At 48.8% G+C, this 19,769-nt stretch overlaps 1 protein-coding gene across 1 annotated transcript in view; it reads left to right on the forward strand.

The window, feature by feature from the left end:
• The window catches only part of SUZ12 (SUZ12 polycomb repressive complex 2 subunit), a 1,189,145-nt gene that overhangs the window by 1,104,737 nt on the left and 64,639 nt on the right, over positions 1-19,769 (forward strand). The window contains exon 15 of the mRNA XM_069654958.1: positions 12,078-12,157. Coding sequence (XP_069511059.1) covers positions 12,078-12,157 — 80 coding nt within the window. The remainder of the gene's footprint in view (positions 1-12,077; positions 12,158-19,769) is intronic.

Below are 19,769 nucleotides of genomic sequence, written 5' to 3' on the forward strand. Positions count from 1 at the left end.
TCAACGTGGTACTGACCAAACTCATGGGACCTCCGTTCGAGCCTCTGCACTCGGCCCCGTTGAAGTTTCTATCGTGGAAAACAGCTTTTCTCGTGGCCATCACCTCCGCACGACGAGTGGGAGAGATCCAGGCCCTTTCCTGCAAGGCCCCGTACTTGACTTTCCACGACACGAGGGTAGTGCTCAGGACGCACCCCTCCTTCATGCCCAAGGTACCGTCGGACTTTCATCTCAACGAACCCTTGGTGTTACCTGTGTTCTTCCCGTCGCCTTCGTCGCCGGCTGAGAGGACTTTGCACTCGCTGGATGTAGCTAGAGCGCTGAAGTTCTACGTGGACCGCACGAAAGGTTTTCGGAAGACGTCACAACTCTTTGTGAACTTTGGACCTGTCAATCAGGGGAAGGCTCTCTCGAAGGCTTCCATCTCCAGATGGCTCTCCGGCTGTATCATGTACTGTCACCGGTTGGCAAACCGACCGCTGCCTGGCCGTCCGAGAGCCCATTCCACCAGAGCGATCGCAGCTACCACGGCGTTCCTATCTGGTGTGCCCCTGCTGGACATATGCAGGGCTGCTACGTGGAGGTCGACGCACACCTTCACGAAATTCTACTGCGTCGACCGGGATTCCAGGGAGGAGTCCAGGGTCGGCCAAGCAGTGCTGCGCAACCTGTTCGCCTGAGGTGAGCCTGGTGAGGAGGTAAGATGCTTAATGTTGAGTTGATGTGATGCTTAATGTTGAGCCTTTGCCACCTCCCGTGGTTGTGCATGTGTGTACTGCTATGTATTCTTTATTCATGAGCATGTGAATCCATGCCAGACCCCATGCTGGAGAAGGAACAAGTTACTTACCTGTAACTGTTGTTCTCCAGCATGGGTCTGGCATGGATTCACATGCGAACCCTCCCGCCTACCCCTCTGCGGCTCTTCACTTGGTCATACTGCCACTTCACGTGCTTCCAAATCTGAAGATGGCTGCCAGAGGCGGTGCTTAGGTAGAGGGCAGTCATTGGCTGTGGTCAGTATGACGCAGAGACCAGTGATTGGTTATTACTACGAAAGACAGATCAGAAACGAAACTGATACTGGTTTTTTCTTTACCGAGGATTCCCAGCCTGACGACAGGGAATATTCATGAGCATGTGAATCCATGCCAGACCCATGCTGGAGAACAACAGTTACAGGTAAGTAACTTGTTCCTTACTCACCGGAGTGACTAACGTACTCCTAGTCCTTAGTCTGCTTTCCTCCATACGTCCCACCAGTCTCCCTCCCCCCCCTAAATAAGCAGCATTGTTAAATATTTCAATACAGCCAACGCGTCAAAGGGGACTGAGGTGTGGCGCCGGTGGGAGGTGTTAAGGGAGCACATGCTCCTGAAGTCGTGCCCCCCGCACTATTACATTTAAAGGGAAAGTGATCTTTTTCTGTGGAAAAAGGTTCCGTTCGCGTCCCTAGTTAGGGATGCCCATACAGGGTGGTCACTCCAGTGAGTAACACAATTTATCGTACAGTCTCCCTCTGGTGTTTTAGACCCTCTCCCCGCTTATGCTACCCTTTTGTATGGTTTAAAATCAAGGGAAGCTGGGAGCTTTTTAGCTCCTGCTTGTAGCCTTGAAGAGCCTGGTTAGCTTCACAGCAACAGCTACCAGAAGCTACTTTTGGCTTCCAAGCACACGGATGCCGATAAAACACACCAATCTGAATTGAACTGTGTGCTTTTGTGACAATCTAAAAATAAGCATTAGAACACATTAATACAACGTTCGAATCATAAGGGGTCATAAATAATGGAAAAAATAATAAGTATGCATCATATGTAAAAGTTATATTTGGGTAATGCTATGTAGTAGCACCTTGCTCCCCAGTGATCGCTCCTGTTCACTGGTCAATGCTGGATAACCAGGAGCTTGTTTTAGCTCATGCTTATCCAATCTTACCTTAATTTCGAGCACTGCTTCTAGCCATTAGTATGTCGGCCAGGCTCGCAGTAAGCACCAGTCATAGTGTTGATATAGTGGGTCACTTTGCAGATCAGCAAATAGGTTCCTTCTGGCTGGTCCTGCCTGAGCAGCGGCACCCCTATAAGTACCACAACTAATGGGGTAGCTTGGGTTCGTAGATGCAAACGTATTTCTTGGGTGAGTTGGGTTTCTCTCCATAGGAGAACCCAGTTCTTCTATGAATTGTTTTTGACGGTCTCGCAGCAGGCGCAACATCGCCACAATTCCTATTTCCCTTGGTGTTGCCCCTCTGGTCTCCCCCTTATCCTCCACTTGCTAGTGGTTGCCGTTCTCTTACGGAGGGTATTCTTCTTGGGTGCAGCCATTAACTGAGATCCTGCTCTCTGCACAACATCATTGGGGAAAGCGGAGGGACAGGGTTTGGTGTCTGCTGCCTCCCCTCTACTGATGGACACTGATATGTAGTAAAAGTGCTTAGTTTGGTCTTTTTGGTATCTACAAGGCTTTCATATTTACACATTTATCCGCCAATCTAGTTAAATCACCCTGAAGGAGTTTCACCTCTCTGCTAGTTTTATCGAGGGCAAGTTTCATTATGTCAGTCACCTCCTTCATAATTTACAGTTGATTGACGCAAAGACCCCCAGCTTTCCAGGCAGTTGACATTCGGTATTGGCAGGGGAGTATGTTCCATGGGTATGACATACGGAGGCAGCTAGATTCTTCAATCACTGTAGTTGCACATAGGCTTCAACTTGAGTTGGGGGCTTGCCTGCGATAGATTCCCGGGATCTCCGAAGAAGTAAACCCTCAGAGACGGTACAGCTGCCGAGGCCAAACTCCTGACATTTTCAGGGTTGAAAGGCATTCTTTCCGTTCCTCAAAGATGTCTGTCCAAAGTCACCAGGCCAGATGATGGTTACGAGCGCCCTCTTCCCATTCCCCCTGCAACCATTAAATAGGAAGATCTTCAATATTATTTTACTCCTGAAGTTGGACTTGTAAAGCTCGGGAAGTACCTAATGATGCGAGTGCGTGAGTGGAGAAACTAGCAGGTTTTGGCCACACTGTTGTTTGGGTAGTCTTCAAAGGACTGTAAAACCATGGGCGGGCTCACTGTACAAGGTGATTTTCAATCGCCCCTCCCCCAGCAGCCGTCCACAAGCTGCTATTGTGATGGTTTGGGACGTCAAACTAAATCTTGTCAGACAGTTATTGTAACTTTGGACATATGCATGTTCCGGGGCTATGGCGACAGCAGCTCTGAAAAGGCCTGTATAATTCCCACTTGGGCCAGACTTTCCACTTCCCTCTGGGGGAAACCCCTATCGATTTAAAGAATACTTTGGTGCCTAGTCTGAGCCTCTTTGTGATCCTCCTGTTCATCGGGTAGTAGGTAGGCCCAGTTAGGTATTTCTGTTTACCCATTAATCAAAACCCCTGGATGCTTCAACAATCAGGCAATTTCAAATCAACGACTTGCATCCCACCGCACACATAAAACAGGCAAGCAGATGTGGAGTGGGGGGCCTCAATTGGTGGAAATTGGAAAGAAATCGCAGATGAGCAGGAGATGGTATGGGGGGGGGCAGGTCGGGATTAAGGATAAGGGTAACAGAAGAGATACTTCCTGATGCTTATTAGTGTGATCTGGCCTCAGGTTCCCATCTGGACCAGCCCCTTCCTACTCCTTGCAGGCCTTGGCTCAGGCTAATAAAACCCCTTGCCCTTGCCTTCACACCTCGCCACTGCCAGGTCCTGGGAAACTTCAGTCCCCAGCACATTTCCCCCTCCGGCTCAGCCTCCGTTGCAAGCCGAGCGGGAAAGCAGATGCAAAGAGGTTGTGGAGTAGAAGAGTGAACAACATGCCCTAGAGGAAGGGACTCGACAATGTGGTGCCAAAGATTACTGGACAGCAGCCGCTACCGACATAGCCTAATTGTGGCAATGTGGACAGTGGCCATAGCCCATGGCCGGTATAATCGGATTCAGAGGGGTAGAGAGGCTGCAGCCAGTGAGCCACAGTCCTTTATTTTAAGTGCTGCAAACTGGCAGTGACCATGGCACAAGAAAACCCTTGAAATTCAATGAAAAAGCATTAATTTGGAGAATTAAAATGAACCAACCAACTTATTGCAACAAAACCTTTAAAAATCAGAGGCTGTGGTAAGCAATGACAATTTAAACTGAGCTATCCCCATTGCTCGGCCCAGGAGAACATATATAAGGTCACAACAGTGATCAGCAATATGCTTAAATACGTGCATCATAGGAGACATCTACTGAGTTAATAATGTTATTGTAATGGGTTATTTGTAACGCGTTTAATACCCACAGGTTTCTAAGCGCAGACCCGGGGATTGTACCTGTGTTGCTCTGCACCGTATTGCTTCCAAGACAAACACATTGCCCCTGAGCTATCCTCCCAAGATTGTCGGCAGTTCCCACACCCATGAATTTCATAGTGTTTGTTGCGATAAGTTGGTTAATTTTAAGTCTCTTGAGTAAAGGTTTTTGTGTTGGATTTTATTGCTGCTGGTGAGAGATTTCTCAAGCACCCAGTCTGGAACTCATAGCTTTTATTTGTGCAGTGCTCCTAGCCAGGCTCAAAATGATTAGTACTCACATTGACTAGTCTAAGATCAGTTGACCTAGATCGTGGGGTTGCAAAGGCCTCAGTTTCAAGAAAGATCTGCTATGGTGGAATCAAGAGTCAAACTCCTGAGGTGTTCTGTTGCCAGGAGTTCATTCCTTGGGTTTAGTTGACTGTAGGCTTGTCTATTATTGGCGAAGTGCTCTACGCTGGGGATCATCTTCATCCATAACCTATGGTCGGCTCAGGAATACGTATTTTTTTCATTTATAGCAGTGCCCAAAACCCTCAGACATTTAAGTGCCCGTTGCAGTTAGTACGAAAGACAATTCATATAGTGCAAGACCATGCATAATGGTACAATATACGGGTGGGCCTTGAGTGCCTATTATGGTACGGGGGGCTAATGCAGGGGTACAGGTAAGCATAACATGTATTTGAAGCAAAGGACTGCCGAGTCAAATTCAGTGAGTTACAGCTCACATGTACAGCAGAATGCTGCTAAAAACAGATTAGGTAGAATGCATTGGCATCAAAGTGCTGCTCAAGTTAAATCGGTGCGTTACAGGTAGTATCCAAGTACAGCAAAATCCTGCTGAAGTCAAATTGGGTCAAATGCATTGGCAGCAAAATGCTGCTAGAGTCAAATTAGGTACATGATGCATTGTAGCAGAAGGCTAGGGGCAATAAGGTATGTAGCAGCTGTGTAACCGGTTTGATAATGGTCTTAAGAGTCTGAATCAAGAGTGTCTCTAACATGATCCGGTGTTGCACAGGGCGGAGAGTCAGTGTTACAAATATGTTACTAGTTGAGAACCTTTTTCTAGAACGTTAAGCGAGGGAATCTGCTGCGTAATGGACATGTGCATTTCAGGTTAAGCACTGGGCTAAGGACAGGATGAGGTGTAAAGCACAGAGCAACAGTGCACAACAACGTAACGTGTGGACTTACTTAGGCGACATGGGTAGGCAAGTATTTGAAACGTGTCTTGCACCGCTGGACACGAGACAAAACCCCAAGAGACAGGATTGTTTAGCTCGACGAGCGTCGTCCGGCACAGACAGGCAGGATGATATGCCTTACTCCTGAGCCTTGTCCACGGGCTGGCTTTGCCAGCTGGCTCACCAAGGGCAGGGCAGGAGTTTCAGGGCTCGACCAATAGCTATTCCATGATGCGGTGGACACCAGCCAATCCTACTTGGTGCCTAGGGTCGTCGTGAGGGGAACAAAGAAAGCGGGCGCCCTCTTAGAGGGGAGCCAGTGTTTCTTAGTGGTAATAGTAAGGGAATCCATCGTAGGTTCAGCGACTTGAAAGGGCTCCTCCAGGCTATATGTGGAGTTGCCTGGGAGCCCTCCTTTCATACATATGCAGGCGCTGACAGGCAGGATGAACTGCCTGAAGCTGCTAGAAGCTAATAAACCTTCTAGAGCTGAAAGCATGTTTTCTGTATCTAAAGGTAGTCCTTGCCATGATTCAGTAAATAATGTACTAGTTATAAAAGACCATGTTATTGATCAGGATTAGGAGGATTGAGCAGAAGGAGTGCCCCCCTGCCCACAAGGCCGTGTATGGCTATAAAATGGCCTCCGCCGCCATCATCACCATGGATACAAAGAAACAAAATGCCCCAGATCGCCCTCACAGGCTCCCACACCTCTGCAGGCCCTTTCCTCCTGCTTTAAATGGGGGGGAGGCGCGCCGCGAGGTGCTGGAGGGCGTTATGACCTCTGATGTTGTATATGAACACTTGTGCAGTGTTATCCCCAACACTATTGACAGAAATGCCCACCTATGTTCGCACATGCAAAGGGATTCCCATCACTCCTTCCAGCCTACCCTCTCCTCCAGGCTACGTTGCCTTCGGGCAAGGCTACCCCTTACAACACCGGCCCTCCTCGTCCATAGTGCCTTGTGTAACATAACTCTCCGCTTGCCGGCACTACCAGCGGAAGACATCCCCCGCCCCTCCGCACCCCCTCCCACTACCCCATACTCGCCCATCTCTGGCCACCGCATGGTCGCCTACTCTTGCTCTGCCCTGTCCACCGGCAACAAAGCTTCCAAGAGCCTCTTGTCCACCAGGACAAGCCCTCTTCCTTCATGCTCAGGAAAGGTCCAGGACTGTGCACTTATCTCCGCCGACATCCATGTAATGCTTCAAAATGTTGGAAGTCCAACACTAGCGCCGTTGCACCCTTTATCAGGTCTGTACCCACAGATTTGTTAGCATCATGCACTGGTGCCTGCACCACTGTGCCTACACCTTCTGTTACTTTGCCCTGCACTGTGCCTGCACCTACTGTTGTGCCCTGCACTGTGCCTGCACCTACTGTTTTTATGCCCTGCACTGTGCCTGCACCTACTGTTTTTATGCCCTGCACTGTGCCTGAACCTTCTGTTATTGTGCCCTGCACTGTGCCTGCACGTACTGTTACTCTGCCCTGCTTTGTGCCTGCACCTACTGCTATTGTACCCTGCACTGTCTGCACCTACTTTTACTTTGCCATGCACTGATGCCTGCATCTCTGCTAACAACTTGGCCTCCCAGCCTGCACCTAGCCAAGCATCCACCGCAATGCCTCAATGCTCTCCTAACTGTCCCTCGCTATCACAGCCCCCAGCCATACCCATCGCTAAAGTCACCCCATGTGCCAACCCCCCATCCCCCTGCAGCCCTCCTTAAAGGTGCCCTTGTAAACTGCAGATCCCTTCCAGCTCACTCCCTTGATATCAATGACCTTATAACTCACCACAACCCTGACTTATTATTCCTTAGTGAAACTTGGCTTTCCGATGTCTCAGGACCTGCCCTTTCCTTAGCAATCCCTCAGGGATACCTCATCTACATACGAGGCCGCTCCTCCCACAGAGGTGGAGGGGTTGCAGTCATCGCCAAAGATTCCCTCTCAATTGAGGCAATCCAAAAAAAAAACCTTGATGAGAGTTCTGACTACCTCCTCCTGAAACTCGAGCTCTCCCATAACTGCACCATAGCAATCAACCTCATCTACCGCCCTCCAGGCCTCTCTGAGTTCCAAGAAGCCCTCACCCACTCGATTTCGGATAACCTCAAGAAATCGTCTAAAATCCTGCTCCTTGATGACTTTAACCTGGGCCTCAAGGACTCCAAAGACACCCATGCCAAAGCCCTCAATAGAACATTATCCACCCTAGGGTTCACACAGACCCTCTCTAGCCCCACTCACTCAAAAAGGCCGTACTCTCGACTGGGTTGTTCAACACAACTGCTCAATCAGCCCCCCCCCCCCCTTATCTCACCACTACCGTGGACCGATCACCATTGCATCACCTTCAACATCATCCCCTCTAGGGACCCTCAACTCCCCACCACCCCTCTCCCAGCTCCAAACTCCTCACCCACAGCAACCTCGCCCAGCACCTCAAGGTACCTGCCCTCCTTCCCCCTTTCGTCATTGACCGAGATATCCTCGCGAATGACTTCAAAAGGGTCCTCTCCCAGGCCGTTAATTTGGTAGCCCTTCTCTCACTTAAGAAAGAAAAGAAAACCAAGCACTGCAATGCCTGGTTCACCCAGGACCTCTTACAGATGGGAGGTAAAAAAACGAGCGGCCCTGACTACCTGGCGCAACAACCCAACAGAAGCCACCCAACTAGCCTACAAAGCCGCCATTACCAAAGCAGCATCATTTAATGCCAGAATCTCCTCTGCCAAATCATGGAGCCGTGAAATCTTCTCCATATTCAGAGAACTGGAGACCCCCCACCTTCACCAATAGTGAAGGATGGATCTTGGTGCAACTCCATCCAGTCTGCATTGCTTAATACACTTGAAACCCTACAAGCCAAAATACTCGATCACCAAAAAGAGATCTCTAAGCTAATAACTGGCAGTCAAAGCACCAGCCCCTTGGCCGAACATCCCAAACTCTTCCCCCCAGTTTGACTTCAAAGACGTAAGTGTCTCAGAGGGCACTTCTCTCCTCCAAACCTTCTAATTGTAAGAGGGATGTATGCCCAGCGCAAGTCATTAAAGACTGTGCTCCATCACTAGCCCCTATCATAACAGCATTCATCAATGCCTCCTTTCATTCTAGCCAAGTCCCACAAAATCTAAAGGAAGCCTGGGTACGCCCGCTCCTCAAAAAACCCTCACTTGGCCCAGCCATCCCGACAAACTACAGGCCTATCACTACTGTCCCCTTCCTACGGAAAATTCTGTACAAAGCAGCCTACCTGCAAATACAGAAATATCTAGAGGACAACCATCTCCTTGGTCTTAGCCAAACAGTGTTCAGGCCACGGCACGGTACCGAAACAGCGCTCCTCGACCTGAATAATCAAATCGATGACCTCAGAGACTCAGGTAAACTTGCGCTCCTCCTGCTCCTCGACCTGTCGGCAGCATTTGACGTAGTCAACCACAAAACCCTCTGCCAGCATCTATCCTAAATAGCCAACTTCTCCGATAATGCTTGCAAATGGATAGTCATTGTTAAAAGACAGATCTATGAAGGTCTTCTCAGACACCTCCTGTGCCGACCCCAGCACCATCAAGTGTGGTGTCCCGCAAGGTTCCTGCACTGCCCCCACCCTTTACAACCTCTTTACGAGGCCCCTGTTTAAAATCCTCGACTCCATGGGCATCTCATACACAAATTATGCGGATGACGCCCAGATACTTATCCCCCTCTCAGGTGACTACGCATCTGACCAGAATACTTTAAACTCCATCTACTCAACAATTCAAACCTGGATGGCAGAAAACTGGCTCTGCCTTAATAGTGACAAAACCGTACTCCTCCTTCATCATTGACAATACCCCTATCACTGTTTCACCGTCCATCAAAACCCTTGGAGTCTATCTAGAACCAGACATGTCCATGAACAGGCAGGTCAATGCCATAACCTCCACGTCCGCCTATTACTCCAAACTTATCAATGCTACCCAACCTTTCCTGTCCCAACAAAACTGCCTCACCATCGCTAGGGCCATCATTGGCTCGAGACTTGATCATTGTAATGCCTTATTCATTGGTACCACTGCCAAGAATATCACTAAACTCCAAACTGTTCAAAATAACGCACTCAGAGCCGCCGCAGGCCTTTCGCATAAAGACCACATCTCTGAACTCGGAAGACAAGTCCACTGGCTTCCTGTTAAACAAAGAATCATCTTCAAAGCCCTGGCCCTGACTCACAAATATCTCCACGACCTTGCGCCTCCCTACCTAACTCATAGGATTATCAAACCCTCCTCGCACACACCATCCAGATCACAGTACTCTAACCTCTTGTCTGTCCCTTGGACTCACAAAGTGCGTGCGGGCGGCTCCAGCTTCCCTTCAGTTGCCCCACCCTTTGGAATGCGCTCCCTCCCCACCTTAGAGCCATTGAATCCCACACTGTCTTCCGTTAAGCCATCATGACCAACCTCTTTGATTTCTTAAAACCTGCAATATACTTGTAACCTGTAACCACCGAAATGTAATTAAGTTCCTTCTAGGGCGGCTTCTCTGTAACCCTTAAGTAAGCCTCCTTAAGCTTTGATTCAGCGCCTCGATGTCTGCGTGCTGTTAGTGTGCTTTACAAATTCAAATAAATATAACTGAAATGTTGTATGTGAACATGCCGGGTACAATGTCCCCACATGTGAAGTGTTGCCTTTCAGATTTCTGAGTGGACCATTCAGGAGACTTTTTCTCGTTGCTTCCCAACTGGCAGTGGAGATCCTTTCAGGGGCAGGTACCCTCAGCTGCTTAACACATCACAATCATAAGTAAGATCTCCTTACGTAGCGAGCCACATAATACTGTTGCCATCTCCCAGGTGGACTGGTTTGCCACAGACTTTATGCCAAGTATCCACATTATGTCTGATGGGTGGGTCAGGGCTACTTGCTGTTCTGTCAAGATGATTGCAGTCCAGAAGTACCCGAGTTCTGAGTGTCGGTGGGATTCTAGGTGCTCAGCTGCAGACACACTTGGGAGTGTAGTTGATCTAGTGGTAAGACCCCAAGAACAATCCTTTGAAGTCTGCACTTTGTGGGCCTGGTTGGCCGCTGGTGGGGAGGGGAAGGGGTAGTGTGAAGGGTCTTAGGTCAACAGTGGCTTTTCTCTGTAAATGCAGTATGTTTGTAGACAGTGTTTGTGAATAAGATGCAGAGAGATGGAAACATGAGTGTTAATTGGGGCGGGGATGGTTTAGTCGGTGAGAACCTGTTGATTCAAGATTATTAATCTGGTGGTGTAGGTGTATTTTTTCATCTGTTTAAGGGTTATTGGCACTCTGATTTCCATCTAAAGGGTGCAGTGACTCTGACACAAATGAGTCGGATCTCTCCTGCAGTCCTTGGCTGACAGCTTGTGTGCAGCCACGTGGAACGTATGTGTAACTAGTCATTGAAGAGTCCATCTGAATAATGTTCCAGAGAATGTGCGTATGATGGTTGACGTTAGTCCAAAGTGCTGAGGCCTGGTTTTGATTTTACTAGGATCCTATTGGTCAGTTAAATAGCAAGCTTTTCAGGGATTTTCAGTTGGTTTTATTCTGAGTAAAGACGTCTGGACATATATCTCAAGCCTGGTTGAGAAAAGGATGATCCTTCATCTCACGATTTGAAACTTTGCACCGTTAAAAAGCTGTGGTACTGGACCAATGTGTTCTTAATGGCTTGGAATAGATGTATTTCCTCAAGGTGTATTTTGGACCCCTGCTGCAGGAGTCAAATGATCTAAGCATGCAATTTTGTAAGCATCGTTTCATTTGATTTGGAGTCAGAGAAGTGAAGTTTAATGAGAAATGTTGCTCATTTGCTTTGGACTCTTTTTAGTCCTCTTCATTAGGTAATCCGGAACCACAGCAGAGATTCTTGGCATAGACTAGTCTTCAGAATACAAGTGGGATCACTGCCATGGTTCTGTGGGGGAAGGTCAGGTAAAACCTGATCCACCAGATAGTTCGGAATTGGAAAAAACAGCTCTTTACAATGGCTTTAAAATGCAGTTCGAGTATAAAATCTCTGATTGCCACAAGTTTATTATTTTTTAAATCCTCTGTTTTAGGGAGAGGGCAAGTCCCTATTTCTTCCAGCCAAGTGGTTAGTGTGGGGCTTGTTATTTTGGCATTGCAAATCATAACTGCAGTGTTTTCTTTTTTAGTTAAATGTGTGTCATTATCCAAGAGTCAGCATGCATGAGGCATGTGCTAAGATCCAGTGCTAAAGTGTCTGGTCCTATATTGGTTGAAGGGATAGCCCGTGACTACGAAGGAAAGGGGATTATGGACTAGGAGTACAGTAGTCACTAAAGTGAGTTTCCTTTATATTTTCGGTGTATAGGTCAGCACAGTTAACCCACTAAGGCTGGAGCCGACCTAATTTATGGCACTGACTGTGTCCACCTGAAGGCATTTCGCTTAAGGTTTTGCTTTACTAGTTTACTCTAAAGTGTAAAATTGTATTAAAAAACAGAGGTTTTGCAGTGTATCGTATAGGAACCCATACGTTTTTCCATTACATTATTTTCTTATTTGAATTCCAGCAAATCGAAGAATTTTCTGATGTTAACGAAGGCGAGAAAGAAGTAATGAAACTATGGAATCTTCATGTCATGAAGCATGGGTATGTTAACTTTACTGACATGTTTGCAATGCTTTGCAGTTGTCAATGGGGTGCATGTGGGGCTTTATACAAGAAAATAATCTGCTGTTGCATGGCATGCGTAGTAGGGAAGTTTCCTTTCCTCTAAAACTAGTCAAATGTGGGTATGGCTCTTGATTAGTCACCTACAGTACATCATTGATCTACTTTTTAAATATTTCTTATAACATTAATTCAGTAGTTGCAGTCACAAATATGAATCCAAACCCAAGTGAAGCTTTATCTGAGCATATTAATAGAAGTAGTTAGGATTCATGCCCTTTTAGGAGCATTTCAGAGACATGCGTCTTGGGATGTCATCAGCAAGGCGGCTACTTGGGCCACTCCGTCAGCCTTCTGTAGGCACTACTCACTGAACACCCGCTCCAGGCACGATGCAGACAGGTGGTTCTGAAGCAACTTTTCGCTTCCTCCTAGATATGAGGCAGGTTGTTGCAGCTCCACCCTATGTTTCCTGTTCGGTGGAATCACCCACAAAGATCGAGGAAAGGGGACAGAACGTATGAGTGATTAAAGCTACTCACTGTAGTGACTAGAGTACTCCTAATCCATAGTTACCTTTCCTCCATACGTCCCACCCACCTTCCCCCGCTAGTATGCCAAAGGCTCAAATATACTAAGAGTTGCAAGGTATCTAAGCTTCTTAAAGGGGAGCCTCAATTTTTCGCTGCCAAATGTTCTGATGTGTCCCCATGTTGGGGATCGCTCCACAAGGATGGAGGAAAGGGGACTGAGTACTCTAGTCACTATGGGGGGGGGGTAACTTTAATTTCTTGTTAATCTGCTTAGAATCACATGCTGTGCATATAGTCTGACATCGCGGCCTATTGCATCTTTCGGTAGAGCCGGAGAAAAACAAAAGGTGAGGGAGAGGGGTGCACAAAGGGAGGGGAGGAACAAAACAAGCGACCATCTTGCTAGGCCTGATGACATTTCAGATAGTGCTGGAAGGGCGGGGGGGGACAAGTAAGGGGAGAGGGTAGGAGACGGATGAGGTTGCTATCATACTAGGTCAAGGGACAATTCTGATAGAGTAAGTGCATAGAAGAAAGTAAGGGGAGGAGATAGGAAAAAAGGAGAGAACAGAGTAAGCTGTCAAAATGAGTGGAGAAGCAAGAGGAGAGAGCGAATACAATTGCAGAAGTCCGTAGTAACAAGTAATGTTGCACTAGGGGTGGGCATAAGTTGTCCACCTGACAGTAGAAAGCCAATCACAACCCTGTCCCTATATAGAAAGTATAATTAGATGTTCCCCTTAAGCCAATGCCGACACTTAGTAGGTTTCTCTTATTTGTCACGTTGTATGACGTCATGTATGACGAGTTTTTACTATAAGTGTTTTTTATTAAATGCTTTGAGAGAACACGAGTGAACGTCTGTCGATGTCTGTTGTAACTGCCTGTTTTAGATAATTGATATTAAAACAGTCGGATGAGACTTTTTGCCAACTTCCTGAGTGGGTCTTATTTTGTGCAAGTTATTCTGCATTCCATCCATGCATCGCAAGTGCAACAAGTGTCTCCCACGTGTTCACGACGAGCGATCCTGCAAGTCTTGCAAACCTTTCCATCCTAAGATGCTAAAAGATAGGTGGACCAAGCGGTGGATGACCTGCGTGATGCAGGCTGAGTGTGGTTCCCCCGTAGGTGCCGTCGGTGACAGCGAGGACTCTAGCGGCAGCCATGGCTCCGATGTGGAGGCCAGAGACCTTTCTGCGGAACGGTCTGGTTGCCCGTGCCCGGCCCCAATAGACATGCTGCCGGCACTGCTATGGGGAGATCACACCCCGGCGACAGAGCCGATGCACCGTCTAAGAGCGCGTCAGCCCCAAAGGTTTCGTCTGTAGGCTCATAGAGATCACCCTCTCATCCACCGGAGCTAAGCGAGAGCCTCGCAAATATTCTCCAGCATGGAAAAACGAAAAGTAAAGAATAAAGAAATGAAAACCCATTTCATTACAACATTCAGTAGTGAAATATACAACATAAAGAAAACTTTGAATAAACATTGGAACATTCTATTCACAGATGATACACTCAGCACCATTATTGAAGAAAAACCATCAATGGTATTTAGAAAAGCTCCAACTCTGAAAAAGAAATTAAGTCCGAGTCATCTAAGGAACCCAGTAAAGGACTCCTTGAGTAGTTTTTTGAAAGTGCCGGCACCAACAGGATCCTACAAATGCAGCAAATGTCCAATTTGTTCACACATGATAAATGGAATCAAACAAATTAAATTACCCACTGGAAAAATGATTGACATCAAACAATTTATATACTGCAGAAGTCAATATGTAATCTATGCTATACAATGCATTTGCAACAAGAAATACATCGGGAGCACGATAAGAGAAATTAGAATACGGATATTGGAACATCTTAGAGCAATCAAGAACGGGGATGCAAGGTACCCAATGGCCATACACTTTGCAAAAGAACACCAACAATCGGACATCAAGGACATCAAAATCATTGGACTGGAAAAAATCGAGCAACCTGAAAGAGGAGGAGACAGAGAACTTATATTAAGGAGAATGGAGTCAAAATGGATTTGTATAATGGATACATGCCAAACTGGTCTAAACACAGATCCAGAGATGGCAAACTGGTTATAAAAACACTATTGATTGTATATGTGCATCATCCTAAGTACCTCTCTGTCTACCACTGAAAGCATGTATAAGCAACTTGTTGTTCATTTATACATAGAGCCTATATACTCTATATCACATACACTGAAATATAGTAAATGGAAAGCTGGATCCAACGTGTTGATGCCATCACATACGCATAGATACAACAACATTTAGAGACACAATTTAATTAAAGAAGACATTAGTGTTAGCTTAGGGGTTCTTTGAAAATACATCCATTCTTTTGCAAAATAGCAATGCAACCTGAAAATTATTTGTACAAAAATGAAGGCTACAACATAGAAACACAATTTTTTTTTTTTTTTTTTTCACAAAAAACAAATCCAAGATGGCCGCCGCACATTTTTTGACGCGTATGACGTCATCGCGGCACATTACGCGATGACGTCATCACGCGACGTGCTCCGCGATATATAAACAGAAGCAGAATTGAGGTAAGATGCATCCGGGAACCACGGATGCACAGAGGCAATCGTACCGAGAGAAAGGAACATCTTTGAATCCACAAGAATCTACACACAAGGTAAACTCTATAGCAATTTAAAATAATTTTCTCTAGAAATGTAAAGGGCTACCTCATAGAGGGTGCATAAATTCAATCAAACTGAATACCAATGCAAATGCAGAATTTATACTAGTAATAATGGACCAATACTAAAATGCCATTCTATATAGGCTAGGAAGGACACAGCACACTGTATAGGACAGCAAAGACTGCTTTGCTGTTCAGAAATATAACACATTAATAGCCAGTATTAGAATGTGAACCAAAGCATATGAGCTTTGTGCATTTTTCTTATAGGGAAAAAAAGAAAAAAAAGGGGGGGGGGAGAACAAAAGGAAGACAAATAGAGAGCCGATGAGAGAGAAAATTGAATACCAATCAATACTGAATCAGAATTATGAGAAACATGACAAGGGTGAGTGTATGTCCTCTTCTCAGATAGAAGTGGTTATGAAACTAGAGGTTTAATGCACTTAAGTCTCTGTTTATATACAATGTATAAACTTGGGTTCTTTTTTCACTTTAGAATCTCCCCTGAGGAACCGTGGCTAAAGTCATGGGGAAACACGTGTTGGGAGACAATTTGGGAGACAAAGTTTGTTTATTGAAACTTTAAGTGTATGGAGTATCCAGAACCTATACTGAATAAACAAATTGGAATTAACACAACCAAGTGATTGAGTAATTCTTCCCAAGGAGCGCACTAAAGGGTACCAACTTTATTTCTCGGAATTCTCCAGCATGGGGTCTGGCATGGATTCACATGCTCATGAATATTCCCCGTCGTCAGGCCGGGAATCCTCGGTATAGAAAAAAATCAGTATCAGTTTAGTTTCTGATCTGTCTTTCTTAGTAGTAACCAGGTCTCTGGGTCATACTGCCCCCAGCCAATGACTGCCCTCTCCCTAAGCCCTGCCTCTGGCAGCCATCCTCAGATTTTTACCGCACGTTCAAGTGTTGGGAGTCCTCGTGCTGTAGCTCTCGAGCTTTTGCTGCGTTTTTGCGCTTTTTCAGGAGTTTTTTCTCTTTTCGGTTAAATAGAGCCTCAAGCTCCACCGTTTCTACATCCGATCAACGGGGATCCATTTCGGAGTTTTTTACGCCCCTCAAGGGTGAAGTTTTCGTCTAGTTACGCTTTTGGAGGATTCCAGAAGTTCCGAGGCCTACCCCGGACATGGCACAGGAGAAAGGAAGCTCAACGCCCAGGAAGCTGTTCAGGACCTACCCTGGATGCCAGCTTCAGAATGTTTTCAAGGAGGACGAGCATTCGTTATGCCTCTACTGTCTCCATGAGGACAAGACGCACACGGAGAAGGACTGTGCGTTTTGTGGGAACATGTCGGAGCGGACCATGAAGGATCACCACCTCCGTCTCGCCAACTGGCTGGAAGGGAAGAGCCCGTCAGGCGAGAAGAAGTAAAAGCGGTCTAAGTCCTGTGAGGGCGCCCCGGCGACGGGGGCCCAACAAAAGGCTAAGCACTGCGGGTACCGGGAGCGCCGAACGGTCGGGCTCCTTGGCTGCCAGGCAGGGCGCATCCTCCCCGGCGCCATAAACCACGAGCCAATGCTCTGGCTCGGGTAAGGGGAAGTCCGAGAACCCGGCGAAGCTTCTTGAGAGGCCCCGGTCGATCTCGAAGATTCCGGCAGAGGGGGAGCGAGGCTCGGACCCTCCCCCAAAAGTGAAGGCCCCAGGCGTCCAGAAGGTGACGATGGCTTTAATTCACCCTGCTAAGACCTCGATTGAGGATGTCGCCGCGGCCCTCGCTCAGCCTGTGGAGGCTACACCAGTGGAGGCGCCCTCAGGACCCAGAGTCTCCCTGCCATCGCGGAGGGAGTCGTCTTTCAGGCCCATTGAGAAGACCCCCACGAAGTCCTCGTTGGAAAAGGTGGAGGAGGGGCTGGTGGCCATCATGGATACGGACACGACCTCTGAAGAAGAGCTCATCGAAGTCATGGAAGAGGCCGAACCCACCGGGAGGGATCCCAACGAGGGCGACGACGAGAGCGACGGTGTCGCCGACAAGGCTCCTCAAGAGCCCTCGCGCCCGTCGTTTCCGGCGCCGCAGGACACTTTGGCGGCCATTTTGTCAGCAATTCAGTCCTTATGCTCGGAGATAAGGACAGGGTTGCCCCTTCCCCCGACGGAGGTACCTGAGCCAGACCCGACAGGGGAACCGGAGCCAGGACCTTCGGAAAGTCCACCGCATAAGAGGACGCATCCTACGCCACCTCTCCCACCTCTGCTGCCTTCCCCCCGGTCTACTACCCACGGGGATGATACAGGCACGGACACGGCTACGACAGGTACAGATGACGACGGAGGCGACGACGGGACGTCCCCGCCCGACAAGATTGGATCCTTTCATGCCATAATTTCCAGGGCATCCGAGCTTTTCCAGCTCTGCCCAGAAGAGTAGAAGAAAGAAGGGTTCCTTTACCAGCGGCGTGAGGCTAAAAGGAAGACGGTCCTCGCTGTACCGCTTCTTGGTGACATCTGGGATGAGGGGCTCGCCCTCCTCAAGAACCCTGCCACGGCGCCGGCAAAGAGGGACCGGTACGAGAAGAAGTACCGGGTCCCCGACGCTGCCCCCTTGTGCCTTCGGGCACAACCTACCCCGGATTCGGTCATCTCGGCGGCGGCAAAGAAGAAAGCTGGGAGGGGGGCATCGGCCTCGACATCAACTTCCCCGCCGGACGGCGAGGGGATGAAGTTGGACACAATGGGACGACGGATCATCTCATCCGCAGCGACGACAATCAAGGCGTCCAACGCCCTGGCTATCGCAGTACCGCTACGACAAGGAGTTGTGGTTCAAAATTGCCCCTTTGTTAGACTTCCTTTCGGACGCCAAAAGGGCTGAGGCCCTTGAAATCCTACAGGAGGGTGAGATTGCTTCGGACCACGCCATCACGGTGGCCACGGACATCGCGGACACCGGTTTCCGTCAGTTGGGCAACAGCGTTTGCTTGAGACGACGAGGATGGCTCAAGGCCACGGATTTCCGCCAGGACGTACAAGCCAAGGTTTTGGACATGCCCTTCGACGGGAACAACCTGTTTGGGAAGGCGGTTGATGAGTCCCTTCAGGCCATCAAGACAGACACAGAGACTGCCCGGGCACTGGGAGTGCTCCAACGACGACGGCCGTCCTTTCGGGAGCTCCGGAGGCAGACAAGGTGCCTCCAAGGGATCTGGCAGTGGCTCCTCCACGTAGCGCCAAGCGGCAAGATCTTTGTCCCAGGAAGCCTACAGGGGACGCGGCAAGCCAGGTGGTGCCCGTCGTCATCGACAGGGAGGTCAAGGAGGCAAGGCTGCCTCCAAACAAGATTGAACCGACCGTGGGGTCGGGCCCCTGCCGAAGCACCCCGGTGGGAGGCCGGCTGGCGAGGTTCATCAGCGTGTGGGAGTCCATCTCCACCGACCGCTGGGTGCAGGACGCCCTGGCCCAAGGGCACGCCCTCGAGTTTCAGAAGAAGTGCCCTCGCGTTCCACCCGTGTCCAGGAAGGAAAATCGCGTCCCTCAACTACTGTTGGAAGTAAGGGCGATGCTCAAGAAGGGTGCCATCGAGCTCGTCCCAAAGAGGCTTCGGGGCTCCGGAGTTTACTCAAGGTACTTCCTCGTAAAGAAGAAGACAGGAGGATGGCGCCCCATCCTGGACCTAAGACGACTGAACAAGTACATCAAGGCGCAGAAGTTCCGTATGGTCACCCTCCAGCACCTGCTGGGACAGCTAGAGGAGGGCGATTTCCTGTCGTCATTGGACTTGGCGGATGCGTACTTCCACATCCCCATTCTAAAAAGACACCGAACGTTCCTCAGGTTCGTGGTCCAAGGGCGGCACTACCAGTTCAAGGCCCTCCCGTTCGGATTGAAGTCGGCACCCAGGGTGTTCACCAAGTGCCTCACACCGGTGGCGGCGTGGCTGCACCTACAGGGGATCCACGTCTACCCCTACCTGGACGACTGGCTCATCTGGGCAAGGACGAGGGAGCTCGCCGTGGAGCACACTGCGAAGACCATCCAGCTGCTCACGGACCTGGGATTCTCCATCAACTTTCCAAAATCCCACCTGGTTCCGTCGCAAGTCGCCCTGTTTCTGGGAGCCAAGCTCGACACATTGGCGCGGCTGGCCTCGCCATCGGAGGAAAGGACCAGGACCATTCTGGGCAAGGTGCAGCTTCTGCTGGCCACGGACATGGCCAGGGTAAGATCTATCAAGTCCCTCCTCGGGATGATGTCCTCCTGCATTTATCTGGCGCGCCTTTGCAGGCTTTGGATGTGCCCCTTACAAGAGTTCCTCGACGCCCGCTGGGTCCAGTCGACGGGTAGCTTCGAGGACAGGATCTCTCTCAACGAGACGTTCCGTCGGGCGATCCGGTGGTGGGGTACCTGCTCCTGCCTGTCGGTGGGC

This window comes from Ambystoma mexicanum, chromosome 3q (genome assembly GCF_040938575.1).
Source record: "Ambystoma mexicanum isolate Mex_15411 chromosome 3q, UKY_AmexF1_1, whole genome shotgun sequence".
Lineage (NCBI taxonomy): Eukaryota > Metazoa > Chordata > Amphibia > Caudata > Ambystomatidae > Ambystoma > Ambystoma mexicanum.